The 16026-nt window shown below is 59.3% G+C and overlaps 3 protein-coding genes across 3 annotated transcripts; 1 reads left to right on the plus strand and 2 right to left on the minus strand.

Moving 5' to 3' along the window:
- Positions 1 to 1929: 1929 nt before the first annotated feature.
- On the minus strand, positions 1930 to 9703 carry ARHGDIA (Rho GDP dissociation inhibitor alpha). The gene is made up of 6 exons (XM_040081661.1): positions 9600 to 9703; positions 5327 to 5536; positions 4885 to 4968; positions 4327 to 4403; positions 4089 to 4152; positions 1930 to 3624 (listed from the first exon to the last, which is right to left on the minus strand). The coding sequence occupies exons 2-6, from the start codon at positions 5514 to 5516 to the stop codon at positions 3425 to 3427; spliced, it is 615 nt and encodes a 204-aa protein (XP_039937595.1). The 5' UTR covers positions 5517 to 5536; positions 9600 to 9703; the 3' UTR covers positions 1930 to 3424.
- Positions 9704 to 10008: 305 nt separating this feature from the next.
- On the minus strand, positions 10009 to 14161 carry ALYREF (Aly/REF export factor). Its single transcript, XM_040081491.2, has 6 exons — positions 13896 to 14161; positions 13598 to 13729; positions 11626 to 11773; positions 11379 to 11442; positions 11086 to 11263; positions 10009 to 10285 (listed from the first exon to the last, which is right to left on the minus strand). The coding sequence occupies exons 1-6, from the start codon at positions 14121 to 14123 to the stop codon at positions 10271 to 10273; spliced, it is 765 nt and encodes a 254-aa protein (XP_039937425.1). The 5' UTR covers positions 14124 to 14161; the 3' UTR covers positions 10009 to 10270.
- Positions 14162 to 14200: 39 nt separating this feature from the next.
- Positions 14201 to 14711, plus strand: ANAPC11 (anaphase promoting complex subunit 11). Its single transcript, XM_040081525.2, has 2 exons — positions 14201 to 14379; positions 14451 to 14711. Exons 1-2 carry the CDS (start codon positions 14271 to 14273, stop codon positions 14594 to 14596), a joined length of 255 nt encoding a protein of 84 aa, XP_039937459.1. The 5' UTR covers positions 14201 to 14270; the 3' UTR covers positions 14597 to 14711.
- Positions 14712 to 16026: the final 1315 nt, after the last annotated feature.

A 16026-nucleotide genomic window follows, 5' to 3' on the forward strand; every position in this document is an offset into this window, starting at 1 on the left:
GCCCGTGCCACGGTACCGGCGCCGCTGCTCCGGGCAGCTCCTGCGCACGCAGGTGACGTGCTGGAGCGGGGAAGACTTCGGGCTCCCGGCCGCGCCCTGGGGATTGCCTGCCCGGGGCTGCTGCAAAGCCGCTGCTCTTTGCTCGGGGCATGGGGCCGCGCCCTGGCCCAGTGACGCGGGGAGCAAGGAGCTCACCTGTTCCCGGTAGAGAGTCCAACTGTCCCGAGTGCTGCCAGGAGATGTTGCCTGTTCAGGAGCTGTGCCTGGTGCTGAACCAGATGCTTTTGTCATGGCCGGGGAGAGTCCAGCGAGGCTTTGGAAGGCAAAGCTGAGTGCACGGTGAGGGCACAGCGGCCGCCCAGGGCCGGGCAGGCACAGGCACGTTGGTCTGGTAACAGGGGAATCAGCGGCTGCATTAGTCCAGGCCATCTCGAGGCCTGTCCGGTTCCACGGCTGGAAGCCATTGCCCGGAGGGCCCCGGCTCCTTGCTCTGCCAGCGGGCCCTGCAGCGATATCTCTGCTAAAAGAGCCGACCTTGCCCCGGGGTAGTTCTGCGTGAGCACTCTTGCTCCAACTCTGGCTGCTGCACTCGCAGAGCTGTGGTGTCAGAGGGAGCTGCTGTAGCACTGGGAAAGGGGAATGGCCTGGGCCGCTCCTGCCCAACTTCTGGACGAGGTTCTGAAGGTGCATCACATAGAAGGGGCTGAGGCTTTACTTTGGGAACCACAATTCATGCAAATGATCTGTCCTACCCAGCTGTGACTGAGCCACCCATACCCAAGTGCACTCATGGCATGCACCGGGCAGAAGAGCCCAGCTGTCATCCCACAGGAGGGAGACGGGCAGAGAATCCCCAGAGCTGGAGCACAGCACAGCTGTCCTGCCCCTCCAGGCCTCCCACCATGGTAAAACGATCTAACAGAAGCCTCCACACCCTGGGTGTGGAAACTCTTGCCAAAGCACTGGGGTTGCATCAGCTGGGTGCTCATCTGACCCTGCCCGCGGAGTGGCTGTTGGGGGCCAGCACAGGGGGGCCTTTGTTCATGCTGTCAGGCATATCTGGGCTCTGTCTAACTGACAAATCTGAGAGTGGAGCTTGTTCCCTGCTCCAGTACCCACGCTGCCCTCCATGGCCCCACACTGCAGAGGGCTGGGGGGTCACAGCTGGGCACTGCTCTCCATAGCAAGCGGCACAAGTGACATGTGCCTGCTGGAGTGGGCACTGGCCACGTGCCAGCTCCTGCCTGGCCCACACTGTTGCCTTCAGCCCTTGTCCTTTCCAAGTTCCACCATCACCTTTAGCATTTTTCCAAGGCCCGAGGAAGGAGCCTGTGCTTGTGAGCTCCAAATACAAGAGGGAGCCTATGAAGTTCTCAGTTGCCTTGGTGAGTCTTTGACCAGGAGCAGAGCTGAGCCCCCTTCTCCAGGTTCTCTCACTCCATGGATTCTGTAAAGACCTTTTCATGGCCACACTTTCCCTATCCTTAACACAAACATGCCACATGCTCTGTAAACATCCGCAGGCTCTTATCATGCTGCCTCTCCTGGAGTGTGTTCTGATTGCCTCCCTCATTCCTGTGACTGCACAGGAATTTCCCTTTGTGTGTGCAGCTGGAGCAGTCCTGCTGTGGGTTCAGAGCTTGCCTGCTCCTCTGCTGGCAGGAGACCCTCCCCCCTTAGTAATCCCTGTTTTCACTGCCCCACACACTCCCATCCCTCACGCTGGGGGCAATGCCGAACAGGGCCAACAGCAAGGGACAGATCCTGCACACATACTGCCATAGGGCCTCTCCTCCTCTGGCAAGGGCTGTCCCAGATCCCATTTCACATTTGAGCAAGCCCACAGATCCTGGTCTTCTCCCGCTCTAAGTGTTTGCAGAAATCCTGTTCAGCCACTTCATGCTGAAGATCCAGCATGGACAGTACACGGTCAGTTCAAAGATTTTTATTTAACTGTCATAAAAGGAGAAGCAGACGATGATTCCAAACCTGTTAACCTGGGTCTAGGACTTACAGACAATACGCATCAAATCAACAAAAAACTCTCTAGAGGAAGGGCGAGGGCAGTTAGAGGCAAAGACGTCGCTACGAGAAAGCCACATGTACTTGGTCCCAGTTCTAACCTCAGTGTGGTAGATCCAAATCGGAGGGCTGCAGAGGTGGCGCATGCCTGCCCAGCCCCCCGGGTCTTGCAGGGGGCCCCTGGGGCTCCTTTGCCCCAAGAGCCGCAGCTGTGCAGCCAAGGGTGGAGGCCGGCATGCTGCGGGTCTGCGGCAGGCACGGGGGGCCCAGTGTCAAGGCAACAACTACTGACAGGCCAGGCACAGATTTTAAAGGCAGAACAGATACATAAGGCATTAACCGCTTCAGAACACTTGTCCATCGCAAGCTCTTTGTTGATCATATCAGGAGCAGCTGCAGAGACAGACTCGTCCATCCTCAGCCCAAAACAGCCAGGAAGGCAAATGCTGTCCTGGAATTTCAGTGCTTTGCAGCTACCTGGGCTGCAATGAGAAGTGCGAGGTGATGGCAGCATTGGTGACCCCTGCACCGCCCTGCCCCTCAGCCCCCTCTGTGCCGCAGGGGCACCCAGAGAGCTCGGGGCTCTGTGCAGGCAAGGCTGGGGTCCAGCCAGGCCAGTGCTCGGGGTGCCAGGAAGGGCGGCCAGGCGTCACCCAGGATGTCACACCCTCTCCCCTCTGAAGATGTCCTGTCTCAGGTGAAGAATGGACCAGCAGTGAAGTGGGAAGTTGTGAATCTTTCCTAATAACACATGAGGGGCATGACCAAGCTGAGCCCATGCCAACAGACAGGGAGGGCAGGTGGCATTTAAAAAGTGTAACAGGGGCAGGACCCCCTCCCTAGAGGATACATGTTACACATTTAAGGCATCATGGTTACAGGGAACATCCACAAATGAAGCTGCCCAGGACACTGATGGGGCAGAAAGGGCAGGCAGACAACACTTGAGCCAATAAACTGATTTGACAGCTGCCTGGCACCAAAAATCTTCAGCTACTTGCAGGCAGTAGCTACCCTGAGCTGTGCGCAGGAAAGCCAAGCACAAGATCCTAACGGGAGTTCCTCCCCTTTGGCACCTCCTGAATAAAGGAAGGTGGGAAGCAAGAAAGGGCCTGGCAAGGGAGCGGGCACTCCCCTCAGCGCTGGGGCAGCACAGCCCCAGGACGGGCAGCTGGAGACCAGATGCAGACAGCATGGTTTGGTCAACGCACTCTCTGGGGAGAGGGCACATAAAAAGAGCAATTCTCTGGGGAGGGGACACATAAAAAACTGAGCTCTCTGGTCAAATGATAATGGGGGTGACAGGTAAGAGGGTTCCAATGTCAGCACTTTGGTACAGGGGGGGAATTCTACGGTAGCCACTGTCTGATTCACGCTCTCTGGAGTTTGGCTTCAGGAAGGGCTAGTCCTTCCAATCCTTCTTGATGGTCAGGTTCCACTCCCAGGACAGGTGGTCAGTCTTATCATCATCTGTGAACTTGGATTTGACGTTGTAGCTGCCCCGGGCCAGCATGCCCTTTGGGGCCTCTTCCATGGGGGTCAGAAACTCGTACTCCTCTGCTCGAGGGCCATAGCTCCCAACCATGTATTCAGTCTTGTCAACTAAAAGGACAGAAAGAGGCTTATGGAGGCTGTTCAGGAGCCTCCCCTGCATCTGGGGCAAGGCTAAAGCAAATGAAAGGTCTGTTACTGTTACAACAATCCAGAGAGCAGCGCTTAACAACAGGAATCTCACCCAGTGCAGAGCTCCCTTCCCCCCAGGAATGGGCCCCTCCTGTGGGGAGTGACCTTTAAGCACCGGCAATGCTGTCAGCTGTGACCTGCTTGATCTGCCTCCTGCCCAGCTCAGAGGGAAAACGTGCTCGGGAGGATCGGGATCACATGCTGTGCAGCCAGGACCATAGGCTGCCTCACCATCACAGGCCCAGGAGCTCTGCAGAGCTCCACGGGCCCAGTGGCCCTGAGGACTGTCCCCTCCCTTGGGGAGCTGCTGGGCAGCCTCTGTCACAGCAGCATGATGAGCAGGAAGTACACAGAGCAGCACCAAGTCACAGAGAAGCACTTACTTTTCACACCTTTCCGGAACGTGTGCTGGATGTACTTCAATCCTGACACAATCTCCCTGTTTACCTGCAGAGAGAGGAGCAGGGACTGAGCAGGACGTCTCCATTCACGCTGCCCGCCCCACCTGCAGGAAGAGCCCATGCCTTCAGCACAACCCCACTTCCAGGGCACAGGCTCCCCAAGCCAGGACCACAGCAGTCAGGTGTTCCATTCATTCCATTTCCAGATCAGAAGCCTTACCCTAAAGGAGATTTTTATCCGGTATTCCACACCCTCCTTCAGCACAAATGCTTGCTTCTTGTAGCTTTCCAGATCACCTGCAGAGACGGGAGAGGGTTGCTCAGAGCTCCTTTGTGCTGTGCTCCGGGGTGAATTTGTGTGGCATGAAGCAACTGGGGCAGGAGCTGCAGGAGCGAGGAATGGCTCTAGCTACAGGGCCCTCTATGCTGTCAGAGCCAGGCAAGCAATGCCCTGCAACAGGACGCTGCAGCACAACCATGCAATTAATTCCAAACTGTTTCTTTGCAGATGTTTGTCCCAAGGCTGTCACCGAAGCTGCCATGAATGTCACCGTGCAGGCTGGAACAATCTGCCTCCCCCATCTGGCCCCTCACAAAACCTCTACAAAACACCCAGGTGTCGCAGAACTGCTGCTGGGATTCAGGTACAGAACCTGCTGGGGCCCAAGCACTGTGCTCTGCCTCCAGCACTTCTGGCACAGGAGGGCTCACCCACCTTGCCAGCAATGCTCCTGCCAGCTCTGCCCAGGAGCAGGGCTGGAATTCCCTCCCAGCTCACCTGTCAGGTCCAGCTCCAGGGGGCCCGGAGCAGTAGCGCAGACCAAGGTCAGTTTGGTCACCACAACATTTGGAGCGTTGGGATCTAGAGACGAGAGAAAAAGCTGTTAAACACTCATCCCTGACACTGGCCAACAGAGTTCCTTGTCCTTTCAGCAAACTTCTTGAAAGAGCATGAAAATCAGCAAAAAACAGCCTCTGACTCTGTAAGGGTCAGGGCTTCCATTGCACTGGGCCCAGCCCACAGTCCTCCACAAAGGCAGAGTGCCCCCCTACCCTTCAGTCCCCGAACCCTACACTGCAGACCAGTGATGGGCATGGGGGAGCACAGACACAGCTTTGTGCTCTGGGCTGTGCTCCTGCCCAAACACAGAGCTGGGAGAGCAGCTCCCTGGTGGGAGCAGAGGCAAGGCCAGAAGGGACCAACACATCCCAGGGCTCACCTGCACTCACGGTGACGGCGCCCAGCAGTGCCTCCTTGTACTTGCGCAGGCTCTCATCATCCTTGTCCAGCTCCTGGATCTCCTGGATGCTCTTCTGGGCAGGTGGCTTATAGTTGACAGAGTGTTCATCCTCCTCGTTCTCAGCTGCAATCTGGGCCAGCTGCTCTGCCGTTGGCTCCTGCTCCGCCATCCTCGCACACGTGACCCAGCCTGAAGTAGAGAGGAGAGGTGTGACTGCCCCCAACCAACCACACCAGCAGCAGGGTTCTCCAGAACTGCTCTGCTGTGACTCTGCAGGCTCCCACTCTCACTGGGGCCCTTCACGCTGCTCCCTGGGAGACACAATCCTGCCAAGGGCCCCCAGCCCCCTGCAGAACCCTCCAGAGGCCAGGTCTCATCTTCAGCCCACAGAGGCCCAGGCAAGAGGGAGAAAAAAATTCAACCTCAGTGCTTTGCTTGTAATATAAATATCCCCAAACCACAGGGAAGAAATTTTCCTCCACTAGATCCATCAGGTGAGGCTTTCAATTGGAATAAACCAGAGCCCAGAATAAATCCAGTTCTGCTCTCCGCAACAAGATTCCAGCTAAGAATAGGCCTCTGTCTCACACTGGCATGAATGCTGGGAGCCTCTGCTGGGATCTGGTGCTCACGTTTTGTAACTCAGTCAGGTCAGTGCTCTGTTCCAGGTGCCTTGGCAGAGTGGCATCAGACACCTGGCTCAGCCCTTTGCAAAGATCTGTGGCACACACAACCAGGGAAACAGGCAATGAAGTAAACAAGATGTGGAGCCTGGCTCAGCTGCCCAGGACTCTGCCCAGGAAATGCCCAGCTGCATCAAGGGCTGGGCAAAGGTGATGCCAACGCTCCACTAAAATCCTCAGCAAAAGCCAATGACACATTCAGGAGTTCTTGTGCTCCACAGGGCACATTGTCTGAATGGTTATCCTATGGCAAATATCAACTTGGACTCTCTAAAGACTCAGAACACTCTGGCACAGCTTTAGAAAGGCACTCGGGGATGATGGGGCACCATGGGGCTATACCAGGGCTCTGGCCTTGTGTGGCACAAGCATCTGTGCCAGGAGCTTTTCCTGCTGTACCTGCACAGCACAGCAAACAGCTGGCCCTTCCACATGGCATCCTCCAACACCCTCACACTGAGTGACGTGGAAATCTGTCTTCGAAATCTGTCATTTAGTCTCATGTTACAGATGAACAACTGATGAGATTTCATGCCAGTGTCTCCATATCAAACCCAGTCCCCTGCTTCTCCCAAACAGCTGCCAGGCTTGAGGACTCCCAGAAGCGCTGAGCAAACGCTCACTCACACACCCTGCACTGCTCCATCTCCTCCCTGCATCCTGTTCGACCCCCTCCTCATGTCCTTTGGCTTGCCTCTGGGCTAGATTATACCTCCCATGGTCTGCAGTTTGTTCTAACTCTCACACCTTTCTCTGAGGATCTCTGCAGCTTCCAGGAGTGGAAATGACAGAATTTCAGCTTTACAGAACCAAGGTCCCAAACTGGTGGTGACTCCCAAATTCTGTGACTGAGCCTTCTGTGAGAGCACATTAAACACACCTTCCAGAGGATCCACTAGCATCCACACACCTATCTCTAACAGTGCTGGGTACACTTCTGTGCATGAGTATCCACAGGCACCCTCCACCTTCCAATTTTCAGACGAAGCAGAGACAAAATCTCTCACAGACAACAAGATCAGTGATGGCAGGAGCCATAAAGCAGGTTCTGCTCCAGCACCTGAAGCTCCTGGAGCCAGTGTTCTGTGAGCAACAGTACCAGTCCTAGCACAGCTCCCACAGCTGGGAGACAGCTGCACTGACTGGGAACAGCTTTGGCATTCACAGCCCTGACTGCCAGCAGCTGCTCACCTCCAAGCTCCAGAATCCTCTCCTGGGCAGTTTGGAAATGCCCCAGTTTGGAGTCAGCATAGAGCTGCCACTCCTCAACAAATGAACCCCAGACGTAACACATGTGGTAACAGTCTTCTCCCACGCATCACTAGCCCCATCTCCACCAGACCCATGAGGAACCCCTCCCACAAACTGGTATTTAGCAACAACCATGACATACAGGGCACAGACGAAAGCCCAAACCAACCAAAAACCCAAATCCCCAGGTCTTTGGCCACATTCCTGTGTTCTAGCCTGATTTCTGTGATCCAGAGCTAAAGATGCATAGCACCAGAGAGATTAATCATGACCCACCCCAACCCTCTCGGGATTTCTAAGGTGACAGGAGCCCACCAGGACAGAAAACACCACTGGGGACCAGAACCAGCATGATTCCCTCAGCACTGCAGGCCAGGCTGGGCTTGGCTCTGGAGAAACAGCCCTCACCCTTCCTATCAGCTTACCCGCAGATCCTGGGGATCCCACTGCTCTGTGGAACAGCACAGCCCCACAAGAACTGCCACGGCCACAGGATGAGACCCCAGCCTGTGCTGGAAGCAGAGTACAGAAACAGATCCTGCAGGCTCCCTACAGATCCTCAGGATCACAGCAGCCTGCCTTCACACACAGTAGAAGGCAGCAGGAGGTTGAATCTTCACCTGGGAATTTGCACTCTGCCTTCACTGCTCCCTCAAACCAGCAGTTTCTTCCAGATTCTTAGCATGTTTTGCGCAGGACAGAGCAGCTGCAGCAGCTAATGCCAGAGCCCCACTTCCTGCCAGGCAGAAACACTAGCGAGAACGTCCCTGCTCGTGTCCAAGCAGACAGTAGGAACCATTGACTCCATACCCTGGAATCTCGATCCCATGGCACCAGCGAGCCCAGCATTAGTCAGAGTATCTTCAGATGAGCTAATCGGCTTCCAACATCCACCAGGCCTCAGCGCAGCCGTGGACGCAGCAGTGCCAGTTCCAGCAGTCCCCACCCTTCCTCCTTCCCGCGCGCAGGGAAAGCCAGCCGGAGAACTCGGCTGGAATGTGACCCAGCAATAAGTGTTTCTACAGGGCCCTGTCCCAGTCTGCTCTGCCAGGAAGGGGAGCTGGAACAGCCCCACCTGGCCTGGCTGCCCCACAGGGACAGCTCAGATGGTTCCCAGGGCAGCACAGGGGAGTGGGGGGACACCAGCAGCACAGAAGGGACAGGGGCCTAGCTGACACTGCCTGAGGCCAGGCGCTGCCAGGGCATATCCAGGCACCACTGCTGCACCAATCGCTTTGTAAGAGCATCCGAGGGAATTCTCATCCCACCTGAACCCCTCGGCTGTCTCACAGCCCCAGGCAGGAAGGACTCGGGGAGTGGGAGGACACACTGCTGCTGAGTGGGGACTCAGCAGCCTGAGGACAAAGGATTTTTTTTCTTTTTGCTCTGACATATTCCTGACCTGTCGTTCACCTACATGGGTTAACAGTGCAGAGCCAGACCGAGGGCTCACAAACGACTCTAGAAGCATAAAGGCCACTGGAAGTGCTACACCAGGGATCCAAACCAGCACCGTGGGTACCTGGAGCTGGAACTGTGACCCATCCGCGTGTGTCAGCAGCCAAACCCAGAGCAGTGAAACTGTCCCCACTCCACAGCCACGGAGTAAGATCCTCCACGCTGGAAAAATGCTCGGACAACCGGAGCAACAGAGTGGAACCGAAACCCTCGAGGGAACAAGCGCGGCCGGGGTCTTTTCTCACCACAAACAAACGACGGTCACGGCTCTCAGACCGGCTCTCGGGAAAACGCCGCTGCTCCCGCTGGTTATGCTGGCGGGGGAGCGCAAGAATCGCGGCTCCCGTGCAAACCCCCACCGGGGCTCGAAGCGCACCCGGCCGGCGGCGCCCGGGGTGGGAGGGCCCTGCCTTGACACGGAGCAGCCCGACTCTGGTACAGCGTCTCCCAGTTCCTCATTCCGTACCGAGCGGCCATTTATGGACAGCCCGTATGCGCCAGAGGCGCCGCCGACCCCAGGACGTGTCGGGCCTGGCGATCCCTCCGCGGCCCCTCAGACCGAGCACAGGGCGAAGCCCGCCGGGAACCGCCCCAGCGCCGCAGGGGAGCTCGGGCCGCCCGCGCTCCGCGCTCCGCCCTCGCCCCACGCGCTGCGCTCCGGGACGGCCCCACCGGGGGCGGCGGCTCCCCGGGCCTTCGGAAGGTCGCGCAAGGGCACCCGGGGCCCCGCGCCCGCCCCTCGGCCGCGCCCGGCCCTTCCCGCGGCCCGGAGCCGGCGCGACGCGCCCGGCCCGGCCCTTCCCGCCGCACCTCGCCCCCCACCCGCCCGGTCCCGCCGGTCCCGCCCGGTCCCGCCGTACCGGTCTCGCTCGCTCCGCGCTGCGCTGCCAACGCCGCGGATCCGCCCAGGCCCCGCGCGCCCCCGCACTTCCGGGACACGCCCGGCACTTCCCGTTACTCGCCGCCGCGCCGCCGCCGCGCTTCCGGCCGCGGACCGCGCGCTGATTGGCCCGGGGGGGCGCGCACGGGCGGGGCGGGACGGACCGGCAGGGCGGGACCGAGGCGGAGTGGGGCGGGACCGGCAGGGCGGGGCAGAGAGGGATCGGGAGCGGGAGAGCGCTCCGGGACCTTGAACGAGACCAGCGGGGCAGGACAGGAGCGGGACCGGCGGGGCGGGACACGTAAGCGGCAGAGCGGCACAGAACATCACGGTACGTGCGGGAGCGGGATGGGGCTCGGGGCCCAGCGCGGCAAGGCATCAGCCACAGCTCTAGACATGGTTCTATTTTATTACGGCAAAGGTGAAAAAGCCACCTTGGCCCAACAGGCAACCAGAAAAATTTATCCCAAAAATAACTCGGTACAAAACAGGTCTGCTGAGAATTAAAAAAAACCTTTACAGGAGTTAAAACCTATCCCAGAACGTAAAAGTAAAACAAATCCCATCCTCGGTAGAAGTAGCCACAGCCGCAGCCCCTGCCGGGAGTGTGGAGCAAGACTGGAGTCCTTCCCTGCGCCCACTGCTGCCGCTTTAGCTGGTGTCCATCTGGAAGAGAGGGGAGGAACTGTCACCACGTGCCTCACAGCAGCCCTGGCACCTTGCAGCACCCCCCTGCACCCAAGCCCACCCACTTCTCTGCAGGCAGCCTGGCCCTGCTGAACCCCCAAGCACCAGGGGACAGGGACAGGCAGGTCCAAGCCACAGCACACCATGCTGTGCAGGACAGCAGACCATACCCCTACACTGCTCCAAGGCTTTTTCTAGAATCCTGCTCATCCCACTTCTTCCATGTTCTTGCCCTGACTTATCCCGGTCCTGAACCACCAACTCCGCTGTCGCGGTGTCCTTGTGGCCTCAGCTTTGTTGGAATCCTGACCCAGCTAGGGCACAGGCTGAGCAAGTTCCAGATACAGCTGCAACCTGCCCATGGCTCCCCAGGCTGGGGCTCATTTCTGCCACCAACATTACACCGTTCCCCCGGCAGCACACCACACCGTTCTTCCACAGGAGATTTTCCTTTCTGTTTTCCCATTCCTGCAGCCTATCAGCTCTGTGAGTTTTGTCCTGCAGATGCTGCTCATAGTGGCTGTTCTGGCCATGGAGCCTGGCAAGAACAGAGGCTGTTCCTCAGCCATCACGATTGTGTTCACACTGAGCCACAGTGACAAAGTGCTCTGGAAAGCAAAGCTGAGGCCCAAGCCAAGGCACAGCTTAGCTTCAGAAAGAGACTGCTTCAGTCCAAGGACCTGGAAAATGCTTTCCCTCTTCTGCCAGCTCCAGACTGCTAGTGCTTTCCAGGATGAGATGCTGTGGGGAGCCCACGACCATGCCCAAGCAGCACTTACCCTGGCATTGTAAGCATCCAGCTGTGCATCTAGTTCTTCTGCAGAGAGCTGCTGTTTTGAAGTTCTTCCAGCTCCTCTGCCTCTCCCTCTGTTCCCGCCACGAGTCCCTCGCCTGTTGCCTCCACCTCCAAATCCCCCCGAGACCCCGCGGTTTCTGGTCATGCCACCTCTGTTTACACTGTAAATTTTAAAAGCAACTGTTTTAGTGCCTTCAGTGAACCCAGACAGGGTTCACTGAATGCAGAGGAGTCCTGCACCTTCCCACCCCACTGCTCGGGCAGGGGTTCCCCCACCTCTGTGCTGGTCTCCGCTGCGTGTCGATCTGTGACGTCACCAGCTGGATGTTCATGGGGCGCCCTGAAGGGAGGGAGAGCAGCCGTGAGTCTGTGCAGGACAGGCACAGTGGGAGGGAGCGACACGGACGCGCAAGAGGGATGTGGGGGTGTGGGAGAAACAGGCACGTGGGGAGGGACACGGATGTGCAGGGTGCTCCATGCCAGCTACGGAAACAGGCCACGGAGGTGGGCCACACAGACTCACCGTCCAAGGGGACCCCGTTGTACTGCTTCATCGCCTTCAGCGCATCAGCCTTCCTCTCAAAATGCACATCTGCCGTCCCTAGACTGCGACCAGATCTGTCATAGTGCACAGCTGCCTTCTTCAAGGTCCCAAATTCCGCAAAGAGCTCCTGAAAATGAGAGAAAGGAGCGTGCCCATCCATCAATGCTGCAAACACTGCAGCCCCCACACACAACCTGGAAAAACACCCAATGGCAGAGGGGAGCACAGCCCATTGAGAAGATTTCAGGGAGTTGTCACAAGTGGCAAAACCAAGCAGGACTCTGTGTTCACGTCCTACAGGAGGTATATTTACAGCCAGTGAAGCAGATTCAAGGGATGCTGACCTGTTTTTCTTCCCAGGGGAACTGGGGATCTTTGCTGAAGATGAGTCAAAGTGGCAACTATTGAAAATACTCCAGACACCTTTCTCACAGAGGAGAATGACCACGTGAGTGAAGGGATCCACAAGACAATGATGCTTTAACTGTGCTGGACTTGTGCCCATTAGGAATATACCCCAAAAATGGAGACCAACAAAGTCCTCTTCTGAGGTCTGTCCTTTGCTGCCACAAAGGCTTGGAAATAAAGAGGCAGCAACAGAGCCACCAATTTTGTGTCTCAGGTACTACATTTGGGAAGCCAACAAGGTTACTGCACTGCCACTGTCAACCTGCTCCTGAGTCACAACAGGGCACTCAACAGGGCTGCTGAAGGAGAACTGCAAAGGGCACCTGGCAGATACTTTCTGGACAGGATCTGGCAAGCAAGGCTGTGTCAGCTTTGCCCAGAGCCTGAGGTCAGCTGCTCCTGCATCAGAGGACACAAAGAGCAATGCTGCACAGCTCCTTTGTGACCAGAGTGCCTTCAGCCTCTCACACCACATAAAGAGGCAGTAGCACAGGAACAAAACCAATCCCACATCTGAGGCAATGCTAAATTATGGGGCTGGGGGCCAAAGCCATTGAGTCAACCCTGCTGCTAAACAAACCCCAGTGGAAGCTTGTGCAGCAGCATGAAGGTGAGCCCTGGCTGCGCACAAGGCGCAGGGGCTGAGTTTTACACACTGCAGCCTCACTACAACAAACAGGAACTTATTTAAACCCAATCTGAACGTACACAAGGAAAAGAGGTGGTGTGCAGCACACTACCCAGTGAGTAGGTGACCTGACAGAGCTCCTTTCCAATTCCCCAGGCACAGCCAGATTGGTGCATGGAGATGCTGGAATGAATGAACCAATGAGGAAAGTCTGACAGCAGTGGTTTGGTTTTCCTTGGTAAGGACATAAGAGCCAGAGGCCAGGGTGCTGGCAATGCTCTGTGGTGCAGGAGCCCCTGGCAGGGACACATGTGGCACTCAATTCCTGCACAGCTCACAACCCACTCATGACCCTGTGACACCCCTCAGCCGGGTGGGAGCCCCCCTCAGCCTCCAGCCCTGAGGCAGATACACCAAGCACCCAACTGCAGGCACAGAGGGCTCTGACCAGCCCAAACGGGCCATGGCCATGACAGGTGGAGGACAGGACACCGAGGCAGCAGCGCAGGGGAGCTGTTCCCGTGACAAATAACTCCCTGGTTACATCGATGGGTGCATCCTTGGGAGTCCCTTGACACCCAACAGAATGTGATTTGACAAACCACCACAGCCCACGGTACCATTAGGGATAGCTACAGCTGTGCACAGCAGGAGCTCACAGAGTTCACAGTGAGTTCTCTAATCTCAGCGTGATCCAGCAGAGTCACAGCATTGTTTCCAGTCCCCTGTGCACCGCTATAAACCGAATTTTCCAGCCTCCTCGAGACCACCACGATCGCAGCAAAGCAGGCGCACGTACTACAAAACCCCATCGCTAGGGATTGAGCCGGGACTCCTCGGCCCCGCGCGCAAGCCCGCGGGCACCCGACCTGGGCGCAGAGAATGGGGCCCCCGCGGCGCCTCCCCGAGCCCCACCTGGATGTCCGCATCCGAAACGCCGAAGTCCAAGTTGGAGACGAGCAGCTTTCCGCCGGTCTCCACACCGGCCCCCGCCCCGAAGCCGCTGTCGAACAGGTCGTGCTGCCACTTCTCGGGGAGTTGCTTCGGCTGCAATGAGACCGGGACCTCGCTGACCGGCGCCAGGGCCTCGCAGCCCGCGGCCGCGCCGGGAGCGGACAAAGGGCCGCCCGCGACCGCGCCCCCGCCCCGCGCGGACCCTCCACCCCAGCCCGCCGCGCCGCCGCGCCCCAAGCTCCGCCTGCCCGGTCCGTACCCGGCTGTAGGGAGCGGGCCGGTTCCTACCGCCGCCCCGGGCCATCACCGGCCGGTTCCGCACGGGGCCGCCGCCCGCGCGCCCGCCGCCCACGCCGCCCCGGCCGGGCCCGCCCCCGCGTGCGGTGCCGCCCCGGCCTCGGCCGCCCCGGCCGCCCCGGCTGGCCCCACGCTGGCTCCGGTTCAGCTTAATGATGTCGTCCAGGGACATGTCCATCTTGTCGGCCATGATGGCGGCACCGCTCCCACCCGCACTTCCGGCCGCGCTGCGCCCGCGCCGGAAGCGGAAGAGGCGGGGCTGAGTAGCGGCGGCGCGCGAAGCTCTGCGGGGCGGGCAGCGCTTCCGGCGGTGCTGCACCGGGAGCGGGACTGGGACATGCGGGTGCGCGTGCGGAGCTGGCACGGAGTCGCGTCCTGGTTGTGGGTGGCGAACGACGAGAACTGCGGCATCTGCCGGATGGCCTTCAACGGCTGCTGCCCCGACTGTGAGTGCGGGACCGGCACCGACACCGGGCACTGCGCACGGGGCGGGGCTAACGGTGTGTCCGTGCCGCAGGTAAGGTTCCCGGCGACGACTGCCCGTTGGTGTGGGGGCAGTGTTCGCACTGCTTCCACATGCACTGCATCCTCAAGTGGCTGAACTCGCAGCAGGTGCAGCAGCATTGTCCCATGTGCCGCCAGGAGTGGAAGTTCCGGGAGTGAGGGCGGCACCGGGCACGGGCCGCGGCCCACCCCCGGCCCGCTCAATAAATATGCGGACGGCAGTCGCGTGTCTGTGTCCGGTGTTCCGCGCTCGGGGTCGGTGCACGGAGCAGGGGGGCGGGAAGCGACTCCTCCGGGCGCGCCGCTGCGGCGGGGCGGGGCGGGGCGGGGTGGGACTCCTGCCCGCCTGTAAAGGCCGCGGCCCCCGGTGCTGCACCCGCGCCGGCAGCGTGTGCGCTGCTCGCCCCGCCCCGCCGAGCCCCGGTACCTGCAGACGGCCCGGCCCCGCCACTGCTCGGTGGGCAGAACCTCGGGGCTACTCCGCCCTGTGCCGCTCGCCGCGCACCAGCCGCTCCGACACTGACGGCTCTGCCGAACCCGATCTCACCGTGCTGTTGCCCAGCTCGGCCCGGCCGCCCTCGGGGCTCTGCGGCGCAGTGAGTACCGGGCCCGCCCCAGGGGCTTGGGCTACTCCCTGCGGGAGGCTGGGCACGGTTCGTGCTCCCACCGCAGGCTCCGGAGCCCACTCAGCCCCCCGGTGCTCTGCAGTTAGCAGCTGGAGCGGGGTCCCTTCCCCAGCAGGCATCCGGCAAGCTGGGGCTCCCCATCTCTGCTAGCCAGCGCTGCCCTGGCGCAGACCCCACACCCTGTGACAGTGTCTCCCTCAGGCGCGGTGTGTGACAGATGAGGCCGTGGAGCTGCCGGGAACTGGCAGGAGCCCGTGGCGCTCTCCGGTGTCAGACGTGACCATGTCCTTGGACCCCATGCCGTGTGCGGATGCCTGGGCCAGTGCTGGTGGCTCTGAGGTGACAATAAACATGCTTGGGATGGCTGTCTTGTTTGTCCTTGGGTAGGGAGGGGGGATGAGGGAGCCCACCCAGATGTAGGGAGCTCTGGGCTGCTGAGTCATCCTGTAGTGCTGAGGCCGCTCAGATACCCAGCAAAACAAAATTCCTTAGGCTCGAGGGTGGCTCAACGGCCATGGCAGCTGCAGGGACAGCAGGGGCCAAGGGGCTGTGCTGGATAGCAAGTGAGTCTAGGCACAGGGTTCCTGTCCCTGTCTCCCCCCAAACAGGCCCTGCTCCTTCTTGTGCTACAGGATATCTGGCACAGCCTCTGCCTGGTCCTGGGGCAGCTCTGGCAGCAGGATATTGACTGGGTGATGACAATGGGGTGGCAGCAGCCCCCTAACACCAGCTGATCCCTGGCAGGGGCACCCCTGGACACGGGTTACCACCTCCTCCACAGGGGTGAGTCCAGGAACACAGCACCCAGTCTGGCTGCAGTCCCCATCCCAGTGGGAGTGCTCTGGGCCCTGCCTGGCACCAGTGGCTACTGCACTCATTAGGAAAGAAGCCAAGGAATAACCCCTGTTCCAGCAGCACCTCCGGCTGCAGCTCTGACACACCATGGGCCTGACCTGCTGTGCC

Source organism: Hirundo rustica, chromosome 18 (genome assembly GCF_015227805.2).
Source record: "Hirundo rustica isolate bHirRus1 chromosome 18, bHirRus1.pri.v3, whole genome shotgun sequence".
NCBI classification, from domain to species: domain Eukaryota; kingdom Metazoa; phylum Chordata; class Aves; order Passeriformes; family Hirundinidae; genus Hirundo; species Hirundo rustica.